This window comes from Lucilia cuprina, chromosome 4 (assembly GCF_022045245.1).
Source record: "Lucilia cuprina isolate Lc7/37 chromosome 4, ASM2204524v1, whole genome shotgun sequence".
Taxonomy (NCBI): domain Eukaryota; kingdom Metazoa; phylum Arthropoda; class Insecta; order Diptera; family Calliphoridae; genus Lucilia; species Lucilia cuprina.
This window is the reverse complement of record NC_060952.1, coordinates 25,313,023-25,338,708: the sequence shown is the minus strand read 5'-3', so window position 1 is coordinate 25,338,708 and position 25,686 is coordinate 25,313,023. Positions and strand designations below refer to the sequence as shown.

The following is a 25,686-nucleotide window of genomic DNA, read 5'->3' as shown; positions in this document are numbered from 1 at the left end:
GAATCTTTTTACTCAATTATCGATCTGTACCGATCGACATATGCTCGTTGTTGCTAAGTATATATTGAAGTAAATAATTTTACCAAGAAAATAACCATCAAGGAACCCTATAAACCTAAAGTAGAGTAAAATATTAACAATCAATACAAATTGATTAACTTCGAATTGCAACAGAATTCAAGTGCAGCCATCAGTAGAGAAAAAGAACAGAATTCCCTTATCAACAAATTGGCCATTTAAGGTTTTGTGAAGATATAAAAATTCCTTAAGCAATTGCAAGTATGTACGTATTTACGATATTTTACATAAAAGATATTGATGGAGATAACATTGTAAGAAAAATAAAAACTAAGAAAATGTATAAAAGTTCTTTAACATTTTTCAAGTTCATGATTAACTTTTTAAAGATAGTAAATAGATAAAAAAATCGATTATCGTTTATCAACAACTGATATAAATGGCTGAAGAAGCGCAGCAAGAATAAAATTGTATATAAATCAATCAAACGAATGATTAAAATCATCATATAAGTTTTGTAACTTGATCAGATTCAGTACACTCGTCAAATATCATGAAAAACTTAGGTAAGTTCTATGGAAATTTGAAATAAAAAAAATTGCTTTAATATTTTTTCTATTATACAGTAATTATAGTCATCTTTTTGGCATTTGCCAATGCTGACATTGAAAACACCAGTTTTAATGGCAGACCTGGATGTAAGACTCTTGGTGAAGTTGGTTTGACATTTCCAAATTTTTTCGACTCATCACGTTATTGGCATTGTTATGCCATAAATAATCAAGCTATTTCGGAACGTTGTCCAAATCAATATGGCTTTCAGGCTAGTATAAAATCCTGTGTGCCATATACCGTCTGGAGATGGGAAGAACCAGTCATGCCGCCTAGTTGTCCTGATTTTGAACAGGAATGTATAGCTGGATCATCTCTTATTGTCGGAAATAACAAAATATAGTTTGTTATTGTGATTTTGTTTTGTTTTTAATAAATTTTCAAGTAAATTTTCTTTAAAAAAAATTAGCATAGCATTAGCATAGTCCAGTTGCGAAAGTTTGACCAAAATGGGACAAAAGGTTGAAAAACTACTTTTGTGCTTCGATACTAATTTTAAAAGGCTGAAAATTAGTACTTTTGGTCATAAATACCAATTATTTTTATTACTTAAATATAACTAAAATATATTCCATTAAATATTGTTGACAAAAAAATATAAGGAATTTCTTCATCAATTTCCTTAAAATTTGGATGAAATGATATAATGTTATGAAACACCGGGCAACGCTGGGTACAAAAATGTAGTAAATGAGTAAAAAAATTTTTTTCAGTTATTTTGTATAACAGATATGACAAAAAACAAGTCAAATCTGTGAAAAGTCCATTTTTCTTAGAAAATATAAGAGAACAAAATCCAGCGAAAACTCTGATCACTTATATTTCTCTTCCTAAATGTATTTTTGTGTACCCTACACCACTATAGGGGGTATTATACGTTTATGCTATTGTTTGTAACACACCTTAAAGTATACCAATCGATTCAGAATCATTTTTTGAGTCGATTAATACATGTCCGTCCGTCTGTCCGACTGGCTGGCTGTCCACGTAAACCTTGTGCGCAAGGTACAGGCCGCAATTTTCAAGATAATTTGACGAAATTTAGACCATGCATGGTTTTTGATATAGATACAATGCCTATAGAAAATTTTTGAAATTGGTCCATTATTTCACCTAGCCCCCATACAACCGTATCTCCCGATTTGGGCTTTTTGTGCCATAATTACGTCAAATAAGATTTATATAAGAATAAATGACACTGCAGCTTTTCGTAATGATCGGCTCTTGACCCTAGTCCCCATACAATGAAACTTAACAAAACTAAATGTTTTTTTAAAAAGATATCCTTTTCTAAAATTTAATGAGGATCGGCCCATGTTTGTCTTATATTTCTATATAAAGCCTCATTTAGAAAATTATGTTTTTTGTCATTAAATTGCTTGAAAACTTTGGAATTAAGGTAAAATTTAACATAAAAGTTTCTTTATGAAAAATAAAGATTTTAAAACAAGTATGAATGTATAGTCGGGCGTAGCCGACCATATGATACCATACACCAGCCAGTATGTATGTTAAAAATGGGGATTATTTGTTTTTTTTTAACTTTATTTCGGAATATTTTTACATTTTTTTGGCAAAAAAGAGATCTTTTAAGAGGTCTCAAAGGGGAGTCAAAATACGGCCCTATCCTTAAAAATGTTGGTAGGGGGAGTTAAGTCTTCTTCAATATTATTTATGTAGAATTTGAAAGTGTTATTAGTGTTTGTAAGTGAATTTTGACCTTTAAGTCATTTTCTGAAGGGGAGTTTGTATGGAGGATAGGGTCAAATGAAGCCCGATCATTACAAAAATCGGTAGTGTCATTTAAAGTTCTATAAAACTAAGTTTTGTCGACTTTTGTTAACATAATAGATCATTTAAATTAATTATAAGCTAAAAGGCCCCATATTGGGGGTACGGTTGTATGGGGCTAGTCGAAATAATGGACCGATTTTAACCATTTTCAATAGGCTTCGTCCTGTGTGCCAAATTTCAGAAAATGATTCTAATCCGATTGGTATACTTTAAGGTGGGTATAGGACAAATATTTTTTTATGTTACAAACATCAGCACAAACCCAATATACCCTCCCCACTAAAGTGGTGTAGGGTATAAATATACTCATGGTGAATATACTTTTCTACTTGTTCTGTGATTACTTTTAATTTGTTGAGTCTCAGATGAATATTTCTTGGTATTACGCACGGATGAAAGGTGTAGGACAATACTAACATAATTGTTTTATTTTGAATAAATTGTTTAACTGATCTCTAAATCGATCAGGATAAAAGTTTAAACTTTGGTTGTTCGTAAAACTTCAGATAAATAAATGTGAGCAATTGAAACTTTTACCTTAAAAATTGTTTTGAAATTTGTTAATTTCTTTAAAGTTTTTTATATTATTTTTAGAATAACTTGGCAAAGAAGTTAAAAATATACTCTAAGGAATATTAACAATAGTGCCACATTTTCTGCTGTTTTACAGTTTACCTTTTTACACAATACTCGAATATAACAATGAAATTCCATTTTTTTTTGTTACTCTTGGACATTGGACATAATAGAAGCTAAGAATAGTTTAACTTAAAATAAAATATTTTATTAGTTTTCAACTCGAACTTAAGGCAATTTTTGTGAAGATTGTTAGATCACAGTTTGGAGTAATTTTAATTGTAATTTAGAAATTATGCGAAGTTGCTATTCTAACGATAGGTTCCCTTGAACTTTAAATACAAACACTGAACTGAACAACTTCTATATTTAGTTCGGGATGTTGGCTACAACTAAGACATTTCGATTGTCATTTATGGATTATTTTAACATAAACGAGTCACATTTGGCAAAGTCCATTGAACCAAATTTTACTTCGATAAAAACCACATAGTAAAAGGGTCACATTTTCTTCTTATAAAACTATTGGGTTTATGTCATATAAATTTTAAATTTAGTTTATTACAAGTGTTCTGTGGCATTTTGTAAATGAGTTTGCTTCATTTCCTTCAAAGATGTAAGCTATATTTTCTTAGAATTTACTCTTTCACAACGCTTTACTTGAGGGTTTAGTATTTCTATACAATAGTTTCAGTTTATTTCTGAATAATGTCAAAAGGATACAATTGAAAATGTGTAATTTAAAAAAAAGGATGACAAACGAACAATAGAAAAAAAGAAATCCAGAAAAAACTCTAAAAAGAACGAGCGACAAGAACGAAGAAAGACAATAAAATGTATGAGTTAGTAGTAGTAGTGGTGTATAAAAGCAAAACAAATAAAAAACCATTCAAGGAACATTACACTGGTGTACAATAAACAGGACAAGAGTTTATGTGCAGGAGCAAGAAGAGCAACAAACAGGTCAAGTGATATGAACATTTGGTGTGTGATAAGTACACAATGAGAATGACAGAAAAAAAATACCAATGCAATTGTTTGGGGATTAAATGCAACAAACAAACAAACAAAAATGAAGGAAAAGATTTTGAAATAGAAAATTCCTTATTGACAAAACAAACATACTCACAAGCTTGGTGGTTTTTATATAATTGGAAAGAATTCTCAATAGATGATTATTCAGGAAAAAATGTTAAATTTATTTTATAACCATTCTATACAAAACTCGTATTTAATGTCTTCCAAAAACTACTCAATATATTTTAAAGGACACTGGAAGCTCACGCACCTTGCAATGTCAATGTCATTCAACAAGAATTTCAATTTAAATCATCTGTATTATGCGTGACAGAGATGTCAATGTAATTTCAACAACTTATGTCTTATCGATAAAAGTTAAATAAATTAACAATTTTGAGTGCTATATTCAGCTCTGACGAATCTTTAATTTCTCTTACCGTTTTATCAGTTGGATTAGTCACTTACATATATATGTACATTAGAGTTCTCCAACCTTGTACGAAGTAAAAAAAAATTATTCGACAGGCCGCCCCCTTCTGTAATTGTTTTATGGGTTGTAAAACTTTGTCATGCAAAAAATTAGGCTGATAGAAGAACGTTAACAGGTGCCACAACGGCTCTAAAGTTTCCAAGTGCATTTAAAGGGGGAAAACAGATTTTTTCAGTTTTTGCTCAAATTTTGCCAATTAGTAACAAGCAGGGAAACCAAAATATGCAATGCAAAATATGCATGTTTTTTGTGGTGCGTCGTATGGACTCATTGATAAGATATTTATACGTTTCAGACCAATTTAAGAATTTTGGCATCGATTTCAGCTCTGACGAATCATATTTTTGCATATTTTACATATAAGAGCATAATTTTGAAAGATTTGACTTTTTTAGCATATTTAAGGCATATTTTCGAGTTTTTAGAGCATATTTTACTCTTTTAGTGCATATTTTGATGTTTTCGCTTTTTTTCGTTTTTGTACATTTTCCAAACTTTATTTAAAAAAAAATAAAATTTAATTTTTTTATTTTTAATTTTTCAGCCTATTTTACAATTTTGAAAAAAAATTCGTTTGTAGAACTTAAAAACTGCAAAAAATGCATTACTCTCACGAAAACCAATGTTATAGTTTTTTTGTTCAATAAAGTATTACATTTTAAGTCAGACATAAAACCTATTACTTTTGATTTCATGAGACCAATCAATTTTTATAGTTTAAAAAACTAATTATTGGAATTTATGACAACACCGATTAAAATGTCAGTTTAGAAGCTATGAATACAATTGGTAGAAATGTGTCAAACTTTGTCGTTTGAAATATGTTTTTTGGGGTCCAAATGGTTTCATGTTATTTATTGGTTATCTGAACGTAAAACGGAATTCTATTTAACTAGTTCTTCAAGCTATGAGATGAATCAATTATAAAAAATCTTGTAGGATGACATATGACACTAAACATTTACTATTTCATAACAATTTCTGTATTTTTGAGCTTTTCAATGTTAAAAAATAATGAAAAATTTTATTTTTAGAGCATATTTTTTAAATTTTAAGAGTATATTTTGAGTTTTTTACGGCATATTTAAAGCGCTTCAAACACTTATTTTAGAGCATGTTTTCGGTTTCCCTGGTAATAAGTTTTGAATTTTATTGTAAAGGAATCGTAATGTGCACAAAATAAACATTTTAGAAAGATATAAAACACAAAAATTGGTTGGACATTTTTTAAGTTATTGTAAATTTCCCAGGTTATTGACGTGTCTCACAGCTCAAAAATTCTAAATGTGACAAAAAAAAATTAATTAATTTTGAGATATATTCTAAAAAAAACATTTTTTTACTTAAAATATATATATAATTACTCGAATAATAGTTTTTGTCCGTATATGATAACGCGAATTTGTTGTCAGCTATTGTCAAAAAAGTTTGATTTTTTTCAATGGCCGTTTCAAATCTCCAATTTCAATTTTTTAAAAATTTGTTAAACTAATTTCAAAATTTTTAGAAAATCTCATTTATGGACAACAGATAAGTGAATAAAACGGTGAAAAAATAAGATCAATAATTCTTACAGTTTAGCTGTACCTGCTATTTGAACTCTGCGGATTTCGGAAAAATCGCATTTTCTTGTAAAATTTTAGAAAATACGTATTAATTCTTTGCTGTTGCACATTTAAAATAAAGTATTTTCAGAGTATTTAAGACCAGATAATATAAAATATATATTCCATTTTTTTAAATCGGACATACTTATCCCATAAAATTTGAAGTTAAGAGGTCAAATTTTGCAAAATTTGTGAATTTTCAGTATATCGAAATATTATTTATTTGTTGGCCATGTTTAATAAATATGTCTTTAATTCTTAGTATGAAGTCTTGTATTTAAAATAACAGTTTTCAAAGTAAAGTTAACCCTTTTTAAATACATGGTACAAATTTAAATAATCCTATATATTATAAGAGAACAGAAATAATACAAAAAAATTATATATTAAGAATAAAAGCTTATGAATTAACCCTTTTTGATTACAAAAATTTTAGACATATTTGATTGAAAATCGGCTGTAAAAAAACAATTACATAAATTATCAGTTTCAAAAACAAAATGTTTCTTTTAAAAATGTTCACATCAAGTTAACTTCATAGTCAAAAAGGGTTAAAGTATAATTTTTTATACTTAATATATATTTTCTTTGTTTTATATTTGTTATTACTCTAATTATATAGATCATTATTTAAATAGATAGTGTATTTTTGGTGTTAAATTGTTCCCAAGTGTCTCAAAGGGTTAATTTAGCTTTCTTTTACTATATTTTTTTAATATTGGACTATTTACGATAAATTCCAGTAATTTTTGATAAATATCGCCCACTAATAAATATTATTTTGATATGGTACACTAAAAAACCCCAAATATTACAAAATTTGACCTTTGAACTCCACAGTTTATGGGTTAAGAATATCCGATTTTAATAAAACTTCCCCTGTTTATTTTATATCATCTGAACTAATATACCCCGAAAATACTTTAAAATGTACTACAGTAAATACATACTTACATATTCCATAAATGCAATTTTTCCGAAATCCTCCGAATTGAAATCCCAGGTATTTCTAATCTGTATGAAATATTGATTAATAATTTTTTACCGTTTAATAACCTTATTTACTGTCTACAATTCCACATGAGATCTCCTAAAAACTTTGAAATTTGTTTAAGAAAGTTTCAAAAAAAAAAAAACTGAAATTGGAGATTTGATACTGTTGGTGAAAAAATCAAACTTTTTTGCCCATAGCTGAGAACAAGTTTGCATTATCTTATAAAGACAAAAACTAATATGCGTAGGTATGTCTGAAGAAGATAAATATGCAACATTACTTGATTTGCTTGAATGCAATGTGTGCCCAGTTGTTGGATCGAGGTGAGGAAAACAATAACAGAAACATGGTGGCTATAATGTTTTACCGAAAACATATTCAGCCTTGGTAACTTTAATTGAGGGTCAGCCGGAAAATTCAATTTCATTGGAATACGTAATGAAGAAGGTGCAGGCTGTATCAGAAAGGCGTGTCGAAGGTAATGGTAACGAGGGTAAGAATAATAATGCTTTGAAAATTCAACAATTTAAGAAGAAAGGTATAAATGTTTCCATTGTAACAATTACTACTAGTAGTAATTCTTCCGATGTTTGTGGAACATTTCAGGTTGAATCAGTAAGTGGTATGAAATACTTTGTTTCTTTTATCGATGAGTAGTAAAAATGTTAGATTTGAAAAACAATGGTTACTTCCCCAAGAAAATAAGTGTGATTTTCGTTTTAGGACGTTAAACAAGCAAGTTTTGCCTTTCAATTTTTTTATACCCTCCACCACCATCAGTGGTGATAGAAGGTATATATAACTTTTTCATTCCGTATGTAAAACCAAGAAATATTCATCTGAGACCCAACAAAGTATATATATTCTGGGTCCTTATCAAATTCTGAGTCGATTTAGCTGTGTCCGTCTGTGTCTGTGTAAAACACGCTCACGATAAAACGAAGCAATAGAATTTAACCAAATACAGCCAAAATGTTCTATGTTTTCCTAAGTTGTTTGGTATTGAAAATGGGCAAAATCGGTTCACATCGGGAAAAGTTATGAATCAAAATTTGAAACAACCTCGAAAAAAATGAGCATTTTTTACACATTCTGATGTAATTTTCTCAAAAACTATGCAAGATAATTCCATAAAAATCGGCATACATTCGTTTCCACATAAGAGCTTAATCTCTGCGTAAAATCGCCAGAATCGGTCCACAATTTCATATACCTCCCATACAAAAGTACATATTCCCGGAAATTTGGTTTTTTGTTAATAACTTCCGTTGTAATGTCGATATCTTCACCAAATTTTAGAAATTAAAAATTTATGACAATAGAGTTTATTCAGAGGAAAAATCTTTTGGATGGGTCCATAATTGGTCATAGCTCCCATTCAAGGTCCCCTCCCGAAAATCACTTACAATGAAAGCTTTTTTGGATCGGTCCATAATTGGTCATAGCTCCCATACAAGGTCCCCTCCCGAAAATCAGTTTAACGCGCATAACTCATTATTTAATTATGATATCGATATAAAATTTGGTACAGAAATATTACAATGAAAGATTGTTCATAGCTCTCATACAAAGTCCTTTTACGAAAATCTCTTAAACGCACGTTACTTACATATTACCATATTAATCTATTGGTACATAATATGGCAAAAATATGAGTTTTGTATACTTCTATTTCTCCTATACTACGTTTTATAATGTTCAATAAATTTTGGAATTGTAATAGATTTAACTTTTGAAATTTTTTCTATTAAAGACATGAGAAAACTTAATTCTACAAATATTTGATCAATTAGAAAAGTAATAACATAGAAGTAGCTGGTGGAGGGTATTTAAGATTCGGCACAGCCTAAACTTTAACTTGTTACTAATACACTCACACTTTTTAAAACTGAAACAAACTTGCTTTTCAATTTTATGTACATTTATTTTTTAAATTTTACAATCAAGAAATCAATTTTTTATTAATTTTCAATTGTTCTGCCGAAAAAAATTCTCTTAACATGAATAAAATAACTAAATATGTACATATAATGAAAATTACATTTTAAATTTTTGTGTGAAAATCTTGAAAATATTGTGTGAAATCCGTTAACAATCTGCCTTAGGTGAGAATCAAACCCACCACATACGGTCTGCTAGATTAGAGTAGCGTAGTCATGCACCATATGTCTAACCGTTTTATCGATACAAAATATATTTACCACCGGTAGTGCAGTTTTATGTTACAACGGTATTAATCGGTATTATCGACCAACAAGCAATAATACAGTTTATAATCGAAAAACCTTTTGTGGTAAATTAGTTTTTATTCACTTTATTCGAACAACTTTACATTGCCGTCATTCCCTCGGAATACAACTCTAAGTTATATTCGATTATCGTTTATTTTCTTTTCGCCTTCTCATTGACAGCTGATAAAATAAGAAGAGAAAATTAGAATGAAGTAAAAACTAAAAGAAACAATAGAAAATTTTTTATTTGATGGAAAAAAGTGTTGAGATATTTTTGAAGGAATAATAGTACGTAAATTTCAAATGCGATTGATGAAATGAATAATAAAAATACATAACAAATTAAATAATTGAAGAATATAACAAACAACGGAAAATTTATATATTTAAACAAAACAAATTGAAAAAACCGGAATACTAGAAAAAATATGAATTGAAAAACAAAGTTGAGTGTGTGTCAAATAAAAAACCATTTTTTCTTCGACGTCCGAACGAACGAAGAAAAAAATGTAAAAATAGAAAAAAAAATCGTCAAAAGCAAAGTGTAGAAAATTTTGTATTGTAATTTCGCAAAAGGAGTCCAGTTTTCTTTTGCAGCAAGTGAAGGAATTCAAAGAAAAATAATCTATTTGAATGTGAAAATAAGAAATAATTGTTTTTGTAAAATAAAAAATTACGAAAAGAATAGAATTTCCACACCCACTTGTCAATAAAAAAAAATACATATGAGAAAAATAAATACACCAGCAAAAGATTCCTTTGGTCATGTGTGCATATAATTTTCTTTTCTCCTCCATCCAACTAACCATCATCAGCTTCATCATCGCCTTCCAACAAACATTTTCATCTTAGAGTAAGGGAGGCAGAGGAGATTGTGTAAAAATATACGTGCGAGTGTGTTATGTGTGTGTGTATGTTCTGCGTGTATGCGAATATGTGCAATTTCTTTAATTTATTTATTAGTTTTACCACAAAATAAATAAAATGTGTAATTTGTCAAAGTGAAATTATTTAAAATATATTTAAATTAAGAATTATAAATGTGCAACAAAACAAATAAAATACACAAAAATTAGCAATAACACATAAACCTCAAAGGAAAAAAAGCCAACTCCCTTTAAGAAAAAATTAAAAAAACGAAACGAAAGCCATACAACAAACAAAAAAATAACTAAAACGACCAACCAACAACAACAGCAATACATTATTAGCCACTTTTTGATCTACATGCAAACAATTCAAACAAAAAAAACAACAACAACACCAAAATAGTTTGAAAATAATAACAATAATATAAATAGAAAGAAGAAGAAAAAAATAACGCAAAAAGTAAAACAATAACAACAACGTCAATATTTATTAATTAAAGTTGCCGTAATGGCAACGCAACTTGATCCCAATGTCAAGGATGACCTAAAGACACAATTTGTAACGCGTGAGGGTACCTACAGATTACTCACACTCTCCGAGTATTCACGGCCCAATCGCGTGGGCTACACCAACAATCAGAGTTCCCCACAAGTACGTGTCTCCATTGTTACCCTGCCCAATCCACCGACGGCTACTGGTAACAACTCCTCCTCCAACTCAGGCACAAATAATTCATCAGCAGCAAATGGTTCAAATGTTGCTGGCAGCAGTAGTCACAGCCGTCCTCTAACCAATGGTAATAATTCGCAAAATGCTTCCAATGGAGCTGGCGGCGATGGTAGTGGTGGTCGTGTTGGCGGGTTTGATGTGCAATCTTCATCCTCCCTAAATGGCCAACAATCACAATATGTGGTGCCCTCGTCGATGGATGCACGTTTGGGTGCTGGCATGTCCATGCATACAATGATGAATGGGTCCGGTGTTGGAGGTTTAGATCAGAATGGCTTGTCGGCGAGTCAAGTATTAGGTGGGGATCGTATATGTTTCAATTTTGGCAGGGAATTGTATGTGTATGCCTTTAGGGGTGTAAAAAAGGTGAGTTATAGATATATAGTACGTTTTAACGATTTCTTAAATACCATTTTCATTAGGGTTTTAGCCTAATGATTTCAAAATTAGATGACATAAGGGTTTGTAAGCTTAATGTTAAGTAAAAAGTTTTTGATATTTCTTAAAAAGAACAATTAAGAATATATTTTCGAACATGGTGGATCATATGTGATACCCTACAGTAGTTAATTTTTTGAATAGTTTATAATTAAACAGCTTATATTGAGAGAGCCATAATATGTTAAGTAAATATTATTATGGGCATCAGAATATATAAAAGGTTGTTAGTGTGGAGTAGAGAGTAGAAACATATCCTATTTTATAATATTTTTTACTTTTTTTTTCACTATGCATTAAAGAATGAACCTATTGTTTATATACTTTGTTAATAATATACTGCCTAAAATTTCTTTAAATACAACAACCAATATACACAACATATATTTATTTGCTCGTTTTTAAACATCTGGATTATACAAATGAACAAATTGTATATTAAATAAATTTTCTAAATTAAAATAGAATCGTTACTAATTGAAATTTGCAGTAATAAATTATTGCAGCAGATTCAATTATTATTATTATTTTTTTTTATCAAAATTTAACAACAAATTATAATATTTTATAATAATCTAAGTTTTAATATAATTTTCTGAAATTATTGAAAATGTACCAACGAAAAAAGAGAATGGATAATTTTTAAATTATTAGGATGATGAACCAGAAAGCTTGACTGTTGTTTAAAATTTGTCCCTCTAAGGGCGAGTTTTTCTGATAAATATAATCTTCATTTTTTGGTTAAACCTGGTTTAATATATGTTTCGAGTTGTTCAGTTTTCAGTAAAGTTACTTATTATCTTAGTTTAACTGAGTGTAATTGGCTCATTAAACTCAAGTTATAAGTGAGAAAACACATTCAAAAAAATAAAACAATGATTTCGGAAGAACAAAATGTAATATTTTAAGTAAATTGTAATTTGTGATTTGTTTTGTTTTATTTATTATTGTTTTAAATGTTTATTTAACATTTTTCCAAAATTTTCCATTTACAAAAGTATTGTTTGCAAAAAAACAGCTGTACATTGTTTATGTTTTGATTGAAAAGTTGACAATACTAACAAAGTTAACCGAGCTTAAATCTAAAACTGAAAAACACAATCATCGGTTAAAGTCAGAATAAATTTGTTCCGAGTTTAATGTAACAGCAAGTTAAGCCTTGTTTAACTGAGGAGTAAGAAACCCACACTAAAAGAGAATATGTTTAGTTAACAAAGTTACTCATGAGCCGTAAGTGCAATTGAAGCCAATTTTATCCAAATTTTAATTATAATACAAGGGTATATATGTTCGCAAATTATAGTACGCCTATTAACAATTAAAAACAAGTATGAATGTATAGTCGGACGTAGCCGACCATATGATACCCAACACTAGTCAGTATGTATTTTAAAAATGGGGATTATTTAAAAAAATAAAGCATTTGATTTTTTTAACTTTATTTCTGAATATTTTTATTTTATTTTTTTGCAAAAATGAAAAAAAGAGATTCTTCACACGAGGGCTCAAAGGTGAATAGGGCAAAATATGGCCCTATCCTTATAAATATTGGTAGGGGGAGTTAAGTCTACTTCAATATTATTTATATAGAATTTTATTAAAGTGTCATTACTGTTTGTAAGTGAATTTTGACCTTCAAGTCATTTTCTGAAGGGGAGTTTGTATGGGGGCTAGGGTCAAATGAAGCCCGATCATTACAAAAATCGGTAGTGTCATTTATAGTTCTTTAAAACTAAGTTTTGTCGGCTTTTGTTGACATAATAGATCATTTAAATTAATTGTAAGCCCAAAGGCCCTATTTGGGGGGTACGGTTGTATGGGGGCTGGTCGAAATAATGGACCGATTTTAACTATTTTCAATTGGATTTGTCCTTTGTCCTGAAATATTTAATTAGTTTTGTACCCGAAAATTTAAAAATGTATGATAAAATATGTTGTAAGTCGATAAAGAGGTCAGCAATAAAAACTTAAAAATATTGTTAGTATGAAATTATATTTCTAGATATTATTGCATAAGGATCAGTAGCACGAAAATGTATACCGAGGTGTGACAAACCGTAAATTTTTACAATTTTATTCTGCCCACCGCCCATAGCAGAAACGGCAGAAAACATGCCGCGGAAAACAAGATTAGTTCTAGCACAACTAAAATATGGTCACGTATAGACCGTGCCGTCCTCAACGAATGTCCTGCATGTAGTCAGGGCCCTCGTGACACCCATTACATATTCAACTGCTCAGCCAAACCTACTTCACTCTGTCCAATGGATTTATGGACTCATTCAGTTGAAGTAGCCCAATTTTTAGGCCTGGACATTAATGTAGAACCCCCAAATTAGATTATTGTGTAGTTTTAGCTGTTACAACAACAACGATTTTTATTCCAAGATAGAATTCGTTTACAATACTCAGCTCTTGCTAGATATTCCTGAAAACTAATTTAAATTCGAATATAAAAATGATAAGAAGTAAAAGAAATTTTCAAAATTTTTCTTTGTTGAAATCAACTGTACAAAATTGTTCTTTTTTTTACTTGTTATTACACCATCTATAATAAAACTTTAGTAATTACAATTTGCACGTGTTTTAATATTTATTTACATTTAGCTCTGATCGAACTTATGGTTCATAATTAATATTAACTAAATTATCATTACGATAACAATATCTAATTAATAATATTAACTAGTAGGATTGACAACAAAAACTTTTTATATTGTGCAATTATAATAATTTAATTAATGGCAGTGATATTAATAAATATAATAATGTCATAAAAGATCATGGCAATGGAATGAATATATTTTTAATCGTTCAACAAAAAATAAAAATATTTATAAAATAAATTTTTAATATGAAGTTAAGAAAATGCCTCATTAATTATTATAATATATATATCTCTAAAGGGAAATTTTGGAATGTGAGATCTAATCATCAAAATTTTTGTATAGTTTTCATGACATTTCATTATTATTTATTTTTTAAAAATTTTAATGCGTTCTAGCCTTTACGAATGCATCCCTGTTTCCAACTGCAATCTTATATATTGAACAAAGTTAAAAATATTTCTCTATTAATATTACTTAGTACTTGAATGTATAATATATCCTAATATTTCTTTATCTTATTAGACCCCTAAAAATAGTCTTCCTATTTGTGCCATTTATACATTTTTAACAATCATACTAAAATGAAAAACAACAACAATTATGCAAGTGAAACATTTGTATAACATTTAAATACATCGCTTAGATAGAAAAAGTGTAAAGTGCATATTTATATACATAGATGAAATAAAAAACTATTAAGCAGAGTCGTTACAACATATTACTTTTTAAACATATTTATGTATTCTAGAAGTGTTACTTGAATATCGTCATATGAAATCCAAAAAGCCCAAAGTCGCATTGAACACATTTTTCAGGAGAACCTAACTGTCTAAAATGATAAATAAACCAAAAATATTTTACATTTTCTCAAGTTAAGTTTATTTCTTATTGACAAATTATTATTTGAAAAAAAAATTGCGGTTTTTGTTTTACTTACGGAGATATTAAACTTACGCTCTTGAGAATTTGTTTTTCTGAAACGCAAAAGGGCCTAAGTTACTTTAAAAAATAGTAAGTTGTCAACTAAATTCACATCGAAATTTTTATTGTTCAAATAGGCCGAAACATGGAAGGCATAAGGCTCCTTTATCTCAAAAAGATTTTAGGAAATTAGAATTTTTCTTTGAAAAATTTCTAAAACTGATAAAATAATCTCTAATTTACATTTCACGAATTCGAAGTTAAAAATTCAAAAGAATTTTAAAATTTTTATGAATTTTAAGTTAATTTTAGAACATAACCTTTTATAATTTCTTTGATAGGGACGTTGATTTTAATTGTAGAAGTTTAAAATTTAGCAGGAACATGTATTGTGATACAGTGCATTATAATCAATCAAAAGGAAGATTTTCATTTTTTCATTTCAGAAAAATTAGATTAATATAAATTAAATTTCAAATTAGATGAAAAACTTATTAACTTCTACTATCTTAATTTGATTTTTGATATTTGCTTGTTTATAAAAGAATAAGAGGTAAAAACTATCAAAATGATTTTACTGTAATCTTTACTCCTTTCGATAAAATTTAAAAAAAAAAAATGCAGTTAACACTTTTACACTCTTATCTTACTTTATATGCTAAATGTTTGGATATTTTTCTAATATAAATAAATAAAATAGTATATCTTATCTTTATCATAATGCAAAAATGAAATAAAAATAAAACGAATAATAATAAAAACAAATAAAATATAAAAAATAAACACTTTCTGACGTTTGAATCTCTTCATACTTTTAACAACAATTTTTATTATTATTATTTTTGCTGCTGCTGTTGCTATTCCAATAGATTCTACTCTATACAGTAAGATGTGAAATGATAAGCTTTGAATGAGTATTAAAAAAATAATATCTACGATATACAAATTGTCCATATGTGTGTATGTAAAAATATACGGACAATTATTTGTAAATGCAAGCAAACAACCAAAGACAGTAAAAATTTACCAGATAAACAAGCTCTTACAAATATTAGACTATTTGCAAAAATTATTTCCAAAATAAAAAAAAAAAAAAAAAACAATTTATAAAAATAGTGCATTTAACAAGTTTTTTGTTTTAATTTTAAGGCAATGTTATTCATTCATTATAAACATATGTTTAACATCTAATAATGATCTGATTTTATTTCAAGTTATAACATTTTAGAATAAAATCAATGACCCGCAATATTTTGTTCACAAAGTAATTGCATAATACAAATTTGAATAAAGAGTGTTATTCGAGTAACTTAATTACTAAGGTTCTTATGTAAATCGGTCTCTCTTAATATATCTCTCTACTGTTTTCCAATGACTGTTCTTAAACTGATATTGTGTTATAGAAAGAAATCTAAATAAACAAATGAAGTGATTATATAAATTTGCAAACAGAGTAATTGTGAAGAATACTGATTCTTTTATTTATTTAATAAATGTCTATTACCGTTTATTATTGCAGTGACAAAAATAATAAACCGTAATTTTATATGTATGAACGTTTGTGCTCTAATATACATACATATAAGAAATGCAAGATTTTTATTTATTCTTAAATGATTGGAATGGGGTTTTTAAGAGGGGTTTCAAGTTAAGGAAAATAACTGAATTTTTGTGTAATAGAGATAGAAGCAATAATTTTTTTTAAATGTTTTGGAAATTTTAAATTAAAGACGTAAGGAATTATTATAGAGAAGATTTGTGTTATTGAATAAGCGCAAATATACTTATTTTTAAGAAAATGAAAAACATTCAAAATAAAAAGAAAATTTTATGCAAGTGTCCATGGCTATTTATCAAAAGTTTATTGTGATCATATTATTATTTAAAAATTTCAAGGAGTTGAATTATCTGAACCAAATCTTTATATGGAGACTTACTTTAAATCTCAGTATCCTTCTAAAAATTAAATTGTTTTATTTATTAAGAATTTCACGGAATAAAACCTTTTTTGTTGTAGAATTTATATGATGGCCTATCGCTATATATAAACCGTTTTGCTTAGTTTATATACATATGAGGAATATAGATACAAGGGCAGAAATTTCCATTGACAGCAAACTTTTGAGTGAATTTGTTTGAACTTTGTTTTAGATATTCTTCTAACTCCATTTTGTTTAGAGAGTAGAGAAAATAAAATCAATACATCTCTAACTTTTTATTATGTCATAAAATTACCACCATTCCTTGATTAGACTTAACGTATGCCGTTGAAAGTGATCTCTTCAGAAATTAGCCTTAGGGCGGGTTTCTTACTCCTCAGTTAAACTAGGCTTAACTTGCTGTTAGATTAAACTCAGAACAAATTTAGGCGGACTTTAACTGATAATTGTGTTTTTCAGTTTTATATTTAAGCTCAGTTAACTTTATTAGTATTGCCAAGTTTTCACTAAAAACATAAACAATGAACAGCTGTTTTTTTGCAAACAATACTTTTGTAAAATGAAAAATTTTGGAAAAATATTAAATAAACATTTAAAACAATAATAAATAAAACAAAACAATTCAGAAAAATGCAATTTACTTAAAATATTAAGTTTTTGTTCTTCCGAAATCACTTATAACTTGAGTTTAATTGGCCAATTACACTCAGTTAAACTAAGATAATAAGTAACTTTACTGATAACTGAAAAACGAAACATATATTAATCCAGGTTTAACCATAGAATGGAGATTATCTTTATCAGAAAAACTCGCCCTTAAGTATGCAAGTTAGAAATAAATTACATAATTTCACATTTAGTATTTTAATTAAAAAGATAATATTTAATTATACCCTTTACCTTCGTGAGAAGGGTAAAAATAATAAAGTCTTTTTTTCTGTTGAAATCAGTTTTTAGTAGACCCAAATATTGGAGAGATTCGCTATTTAAAATCAGCAAAATCGATCCATAAATGGCGGATATATGAGCGAAAATCCGAGACAACTTCTGATAATTGCATCAAAAAAGAAAAAGAAATGCTTTGCTAAATAAGCAACAACACTGTGTATTTGAAAAGGGTGTATTTGGTGTCATGCCGCTGTGTATTTTGTTTCGTATGTTTGGATGTCTGTTGGTTTTATTGCGTTGTGTATTTCGTTTTTAATTTTTTCTATGGATTCTATTTTTGCTATTGATATATAGACCGAAAATATAAAATAAATATAAATTTAATAAAATTAAAATTTTTTTAAATACACCTATGGTGAAGTGTATATAAGATTCTGCACAGCCGAATATAACACTCTTAATATTTTTAATTAAAAATAATCTACATCCTGTCAAATGAAATATATCATGTTTATTAACACTTTTCCTTTAAATAATAACAAAGCGTTCATGTGAAAAAAGCATCATATCTACATATAAAAAATGTTACATATAAATTTCCACACAAATAATAATAATAAAATTACTTTAAAGTATCAAAGAACAAAACACTTAAAATTAATAAAACTGTTAAAAATGTATACCGGAAAATGTCAGTATGTCAACCAATAACCTAAAAAAAAACAGTAAAAAATGAGAAAAATAAATGAACATCACACACATTTCCTTTTTTTACCTTTTAAACACATTTCAGTTCAAATTAAAATAGACAATGACGACTGCTAAAGCAACGAATAATAGTAAATTTTTATTATCGTTGATATTTCAGTAGTCATCATTATCAACATGATGTAAACGAATGAATGTGGAAAATTATTGAATATATATGTATATGTGCTCGAAATTTTTAAAGGACTTCAGGCAAGTGATATCATTTGATATGATATAATTTTTGCCTAACATAAAAAAGGTTTTATTTCATAGAACTTAAAGCACATATTGTTCTTTTCCTAATACTTGCTGCAATAAGAGGCAGTAGACAAAGTAGTGAGAGGTAATCTTTTTAACCAAGTCCAAGTGAAAAGCAAATCACTCACCAATAACTAATCTAAAAATTATAATCGATTTATTAACTATGTTAGCAGCATAAATGTTTTTTTCTTACAAATCTGTTGAAAATTATGTAAAAGGATCAAGGAAGTGTAATCGTACTGCATAAAGTTAAAGTTTGATTTCTTTTAAATTATTGTAACATCGAATTTTGCTTGGCCTTTCAATGCAGTATTAAGAGGCCATAGATATTGACAATCAAACAAAAAATTAAATTACCTAAACCAAAAAGGTTTGGTCGTCAAAGGGTTAAAGGATCAATTATAATCGTACTGTAAGTTTGAAAGATTTGATTCGGTTTCCGTTATGGTAACATTGATCGTAAGTGAATTTTGCTATGACAATTTAACCGTTAAATTGCGAACTTGAATAACTATAATTTGGTAATCAAATTTACACTATTATCCTCACATAAAGTAAAATTTTGTAATCTTGATTTTAATTTCTAACTAATATATGTACATATAACAACTTTTTGTTAAATAAATTTAATACCTTAAACTTTTTAAAATAATTCCTTTCTCATGCTGATTTCTAAATGTAAATTATGAACGATTGTCTTATTTTAAACTAAAAAAATCTCGTTTTTTTGTTCTCCTGTCTAAAACATTTAAAATCACCACAAAATATTTATGTAAAAAAATTTCCTAAATATCATGCATGCAACTTATTTCACAAGATTTTTTATGTTTGAATGTCATCTTAAAATTCATAATGTAGGGCCTTCTCTTGTCTGGTTTGATTAACTTTTCTTTTTTTTCTTTACATAGTATATTGTGTCAACAACAATTTTATTCGTAAAAATTTTAATAAAAAAATAGTAAACATATATATAGTGGAAAAATTACAAACATAAATATTTTTGCAACTAAATAATAACAATGTAAACTGTAACAACAATACGATAATGTGTCACAATGAACTCTTCTCTCGCCCTTCTTTTATCATTCAATCAGTCATTCATCTATTTAGTTCTTGTTTTTCTTTATCTTTTTTACTACATATTTTCTATGTCTTTTATTAAATTTTCACTTTCTTACGCAACTATAGTGGATAGTATTTAATGCCCCTAAACTGATATTTGTAACATATAAAAACATATTGGTACAAGGGACCTTGACACTCCAATCAGAATCGCTTATATTAAATGTCATCTATATAAAACTATTTGCAAAACTGCAGGTTGCAATTTTCCTACCAGACAGCCGTCCAGTGATCCTGTGAATATGGGTACATAACACTGTCTAACAGCAAAAAATTACTCAACATGTGATGATTACATTCTGTGGCCATTTTATATCACCATAGGTTTTCACATAGTCGGACTTGACTATAATTCCTTACTTCATAAGTATTATGAATTAGAAGTGTTTGTGTATGATGATTGCTGTCACATTGACTTTGTTTCGCTGCAGATGATAGAGGAAATGTGAGAAGAGAATTAAATTTATAATGATTTTGCAAGGTTATTTAGTAGAGTCAGTTGGCGTTAGCATAGGTTTTGCCACGCTTATTTAAAAAAACCCTAAAGGCAACATAAGAGGAAATCTTTTATCTCTTGACCTTAAATATTTATACCCTACACCAGCAACTGATGAGGTTGTTATGAATTTTAGCTTAGTTTTGTAACATACTAAAATATTGACCTCTACACAGAGGAAAAAAGAAATATACACGCCTGGTACCAAATTGACAAATAGTGTTTATAATATTTCAATAACATCCGTTGTCAAAGTATATACATACATGCAGCGTTGTCAACATTGCAACAATTCGTTGTCGAAATCTAAATTTTATACACATCCATTGTCTTAATGTTAACAAACGTGATTAGCTCACTATTTACAACGGAATACATTTCATGTCCCCAGGAACATTGTTTTGGATAGAGTTAACTTCCCTGGCCACAGCCTAGAACGTAGTAGACTAAATTGTTTTCTCAATAGTAAGCTTGCCATGTTTGTTAATATTTAGACAACAGATGTGTATACATTTTAAATTTGGACAACGAATTGTAGCAATTTTAACAACGTTGCGTTATCAGAACTACACTGAAACATATCTCATGACCCCGGGAACATTATTTTGGATAGAGTTAACTTAGAGCTAAGTAAACAAGAAATTGAGGGTATAAAAGCAAAAATCTTGAAATTCTTTACTATATAGAAATCATTTTTCCAAGAACACGTAAGTTTTTTGTCATAAGACATATATTAAAGTATTCAAGCAAGTGTGTTTACATTACATTAGGTTCATTGACATCATCTTATATCGATTGGTAATATCACAAATATTAAGATTATCGGCTATCGTTTGCCTTTTATAATTTTCATTTGCTAGTGTAGCACATAGATTCTCTACTGAATTATGAATAATTTATTAGAAAATAATACAGCTATCGATGCATAAATGAGGTAACATTGGCAAAACATTATCTTAGGTTAAGGTCATCACTTCTTCTTTTTTTACTGTTATTTCTTTGCTTTTTGTTGTTTTTATTTAATTTTTATTATATTTTATTTAATACATTTCTTATCACGAAAAACAAAAAAATAAAAGACAAATAAAGAATAAACGAGTGAATAAAACATGTTTAAATTTCTTGTTTATAGAATTTAATAATTTGAAATACAATATAGTTTTAAATAAGGAAGTTAATGTTGAATTGTTTAATAATAGCTATTTATTTGTGAGATATTATAAAAAACTAGATTTTTGTATTCCGGTGTTGCCCGGGGTTTTAAGTGGTTTCATAACATTACACTTAAGTTTTCTCCCGTCAGAGTTTATAAGGATATGCCCACATATAAAACTCTTTTAGAAATTTCCTTATTTGTCAATAAATTGTTAAAATATTTCTGAATTACCCGTTTTTCTCTAAGACTGAGGTTTCTAAATATATGGACATATGTGTGAGACTCTCAATATCAAAGTTTATAATATTTTGGATTAAGAATAGAAAAAAATCGTCCTTATAGCACAAAAGTACTAATTTTGTCGGATTTTCGCCATTTGGCCTATTTTTTGTCCCCTTCCGGTCCAATTTTCGTAACGGCACTTTGTCAATATATATTTCTAACAAATTAAGTAGTTTAATCGAAAATGCTTCTGCTTTTTGATAGTCAAAATCAGCATTTACTATCAAAAGTACTCATTTTGCCTATTTTTCACCCAATTTATCCCCTTCTAGTCCAAGTTCTGAAAAAATTTAGCCTATAACACTCTCCAAGTATAGATCTATCTTTGTTCAAAATTTGAAAAAAATCGGTCCAGCCGTTTAGGCGTGATTGACGAACAAACAAACAAACGAACAGACTTACAAAGAGATTTATAATATATATTAGGATAAAGATAACAAATTTAACTTTATTAAATAATATTACTTTCACCATTTTTTTCGCTAACAAATTCTATTGTGAATAGTGAGAATGATATAAAAAGAGGGAAAATTGGGTGTTTACGGTAGCGTTAAATGTAAAGCCTCTTTTATATAACATTCACATTTATATAACCTTGTCCTAATTTATTATTTAACCTCTTTTAACAGGGCGCGGAATTGAGTAAACCTATTGATAAGAAATTCTATAAAGGAACAAATCCTAGTTGTCATGATTTCAATGCTACTACAGCAACACCCACGGGAGCTCCACTGCTGGTGGGTTTTACCACGGGTCAAATACAGCTGGTTTCACCACAACCGGGACCTCGAGAATATCGTAAACTATACAATGAAGATGTAAGTAAACCTCTATAATATCTATTTATTAACACGAAATATTAATTTACGATTTCTCTGCCAGCGTTTAATTGATAAAACCAAAGTGACCTGTTTAAAATGGCTGCCAAATTCACCGAATCTCTTTTTGGCCTCTCATGCTTCGGGAAACCTTTATTTGTACAACGAGAATCTACAATGTCCACCAACTGCACCCAACTATCAGCCCTTCAAAATGGGCGACGGATATTCAATACTAACCTGCAAATCGAAATCGAGTCGAAATCCTCTGTACAAATGGGTCTTTAACACCGAAAATTGTTGTATAAACGAATTTTGTTTTTCACCATGCGGTTCAAATTTAGCAATAGTATCACAAGATGGTTTTTTACGAGTATTTCATTATGATACCATGGAATTGTTGGGTATAGCGCGTTCCTATTTTGGTGGTTTTCTATGTGTGTGCTGGTCTCCGGATGGCAAGTATATTGTTGTGGGCGGTGAAGATGATCTGGTAACAGTGTGGTCTTTTCATGAGCGACGGGTAGTGGCTCGAGGTCAGGGTCATAGATCGTGGGTTTCAGTGGTGGCATTTGATCCCTATACCACATCGTATACCTCATGGGATGGTGGTGATTTTTCAGATGATGAAAATCAAATAATGGAATATGGTGCATCACGTTATGGCGGCGACGCAACAACTGCAAATGGTTTTGACTCTTATGCAGTGGGCGGTCATGATAAGAACTCTACGCCCATTCACTCAAGACAGCGACCGCAATCAGCTTCATTCAGATCGGAAGCTTCATCTTTGGCTCCCGACAAATTGGCCATAAGTTATCGTTTGGGTTCGGTAAGCCAGGATACACAAATTTGTCTATGGGATATAACCGAGGATATACTAAGGCATCCCTTAAGCCTTAGGCAAAGAGTAAATAGCTGTAATATGAATGATACCAGCTTTATGAATGGTGGTATTGATGCAGATGGCGTCAAGGTTATACGACCTGTGGCCATAGGTCATCCTAACAACAATGCTAATAGTTTTTCCCAACACTGTAGTAGTCCAACCAAAGAAATGACAACCGCAACCACAACACCACAAACGTCAGGAGAACAAAATAGTAATAGTAGTTCTAGTAAGTTTTCAACAGCCAATTGTACAATATCCTCACAATCATCAAATGCCAATACACCGCCAGATGACCTCCTGGCAGCGACTGCAACAACAGCCAATAAAACAAACTCAAAATCCCTTAATAATGCCTCCGCTACGGGGGGAACTATAAAATTTCCCAATTGCATTACAGCCACCAAATCCGATTCGATTGATGGCAACACTACCGCCAATCATGTAAATACATTCTCCACTTCCTCGGGTTACAACAGCAAAACATCCAATAGTAGCAAATCATCAGATTCCGGTATTTCAGCGTTCAATTCGCTTACACAACGATTAAGTAATTTTTCATTCCTCAATTCGTCAGATAAGAAAACGCTTAATATAGAGGGTGGCAGTACCCGACAAAATCGTCGCACCCTAAGTCTACTCAAATCCTATAATCATCACAATTCAACTATGAATCATCAGCACATGGCCAACTCGACACAAATCGAAACGAATGCCAACTCATCGACATCATCTCATAGTTTTGGCTCATTGAAATTGGGCAAATCATCTTCGCAACATCATCATCATCATCAGTCCTTAATAAATAATTTATCGAATTGTTCACCCTCATCGACTACGAATTCAATCATACCATCATATGATCCACTAAAACTAATTGGCACTTCGGCGTGTCCACGTTTCGATGAGTGTCCACTGCTTGAGCCTTTAGTGTGTAAGAAGATCGCTCATGAACGTTTAAGTGCTTTAATATTTCGTGAGGATTGCTTTTTAACAGCATGTCAAGATGGTTTTATTTATACATGGGCCAGACCGGGTTATGCTACGGTAAGTAGTTGAGTTGTATTTATTTAATAAATTTATTTTAGTTGAAATTATTGGAATAGAAATTTTAAGAAAATAAATGAAAATCATGCATTGTAGAACTAGTTGTGGAGGTTATTATAAAAGTGTTTAAATTGACAGAAATTTGTTTTAAAAATCACTAACAACTGGAACTTAGTAATGATCCTTTTACCTTAATAATTATGCTTTAAGAAAATGAATTTCCATGTTAAAAACCGAATTATTTTTTCTTTATTTTATATAGAATGTTCCCCAACATTTATCGCCAACACAAACAGCGCCACCTGGCGGTACGGTAATATAGTTCGATAAAATAAATATAAAACAATATCATAAGAATTTAGAAAAATTTAATATTTATGCTACTAACACAACAACAACAAATACTACTACTCCAACTTCTCCTCCCTCCTGTTCTTCAACAACTACTACAACACCTTTAACGCCAACAAAACTTTTTTTAACCACAGGTGAGAAAAGAGTGTAAAAATAGAAGAAATTAAAAAAAAAGAAAAACAAGTTTTTATAAAAAACTTTTTTTATATATATAAAATTTATAATTTTCTTATTTTTGATATTTACAATAAAAGAAAATAAGAAAAGAAAAATCATAATTATAATAAAAAAAAATCATGTTAAATATTAAACATAAAAAATATTATTAATAAATAAAATATTAAATTATAGTTACCATTTTTCCACTTACACTTATATATTTTTTCTCCTATTTATAATTTTGTTAAACCCTTTTTTTATTAAAAATAAAAGAAATTATTACACTTTTTTTATAAATATTTATACATACATTTAATATTACTTTAATAAACACAAAATTTATAAAAGATCTATATAAATACTGGTTTATTAAAAAAATCAATTTAAATACTTTGTTTGAAATATTTAAAAAAATCATGTTATACAGGCCTGTCACAGAATTCCATTTCAAATGAAAGTAGAATTATAACTTGTAAATAAATCGATTACAACTTATAGAATTAATAACTTTAACTATTGTCAATTTCACGTTGAAAATGTGAAGTAATTTCGTTCTGGAAAATTTGTCATTTTTCTTTTTTGAAGAAGGAAATTAGATAATTCCACTTTTGATCG

The 25,686-nt window shown here is 28.9% G+C and overlaps 2 protein-coding genes across 2 annotated transcripts; both read left to right on the top strand.

The window, feature by feature from the left end:
* The first annotated feature begins 427 nt into the window (after positions 1–427).
* LOC111674606 lies at positions 428–1,033 on the top strand. The gene is made up of 2 exons (XM_023435266.2): positions 428–584; positions 645–1,033. The coding sequence occupies exons 1-2, from the start codon at positions 572–574 to the stop codon at positions 971–973; spliced, it is 342 nt and encodes a 113-aa protein (XP_023291034.2). The 5' UTR covers positions 428–571; the 3' UTR covers positions 974–1,033.
* An 8,520-nt stretch (positions 1,034–9,553) lies between these two features.
* LOC111674505 (WD repeat-containing protein 20) lies at positions 9,554–25,066 on the top strand. Its single transcript, XM_023435125.2, has 4 exons — positions 9,554–11,307; positions 22,434–22,622; positions 22,687–24,558; positions 24,821–25,066. Exons 1-4 carry the CDS (start codon positions 10,720–10,722, stop codon positions 24,878–24,880), a joined length of 2,709 nt encoding a protein of 902 aa, XP_023290893.2. The 5' UTR covers positions 9,554–10,719; the 3' UTR covers positions 24,881–25,066.
* Positions 25,067–25,686: the final 620 nt, after the last annotated feature.

What these genes read in the sequence shown, in the direction of transcription:
- LOC111674505 (XM_023435125.2), top strand. Translation starts at nt 10,720, where the DNA reads ATGGCAACGCAACTTGATCCCAATGTCAAGGATGACCTAAAGACACAA. An exon ending in CCTTTAGGGGTGTAAAAAAG is followed by an intron (nt 11,308 to 22,433) that starts GTGAGTTATAGA and finishes CTCTTTTAACAG; the next exon opens with GGCGCGGAATTGAGTAAACC. An exon ending in CCAGACCGGGTTATGCTACG is followed by an intron (nt 24,559 to 24,820) that starts GTAAGTAGTTGA and finishes TATTTTATATAG; the next exon opens with AATGTTCCCCAACATTTATC.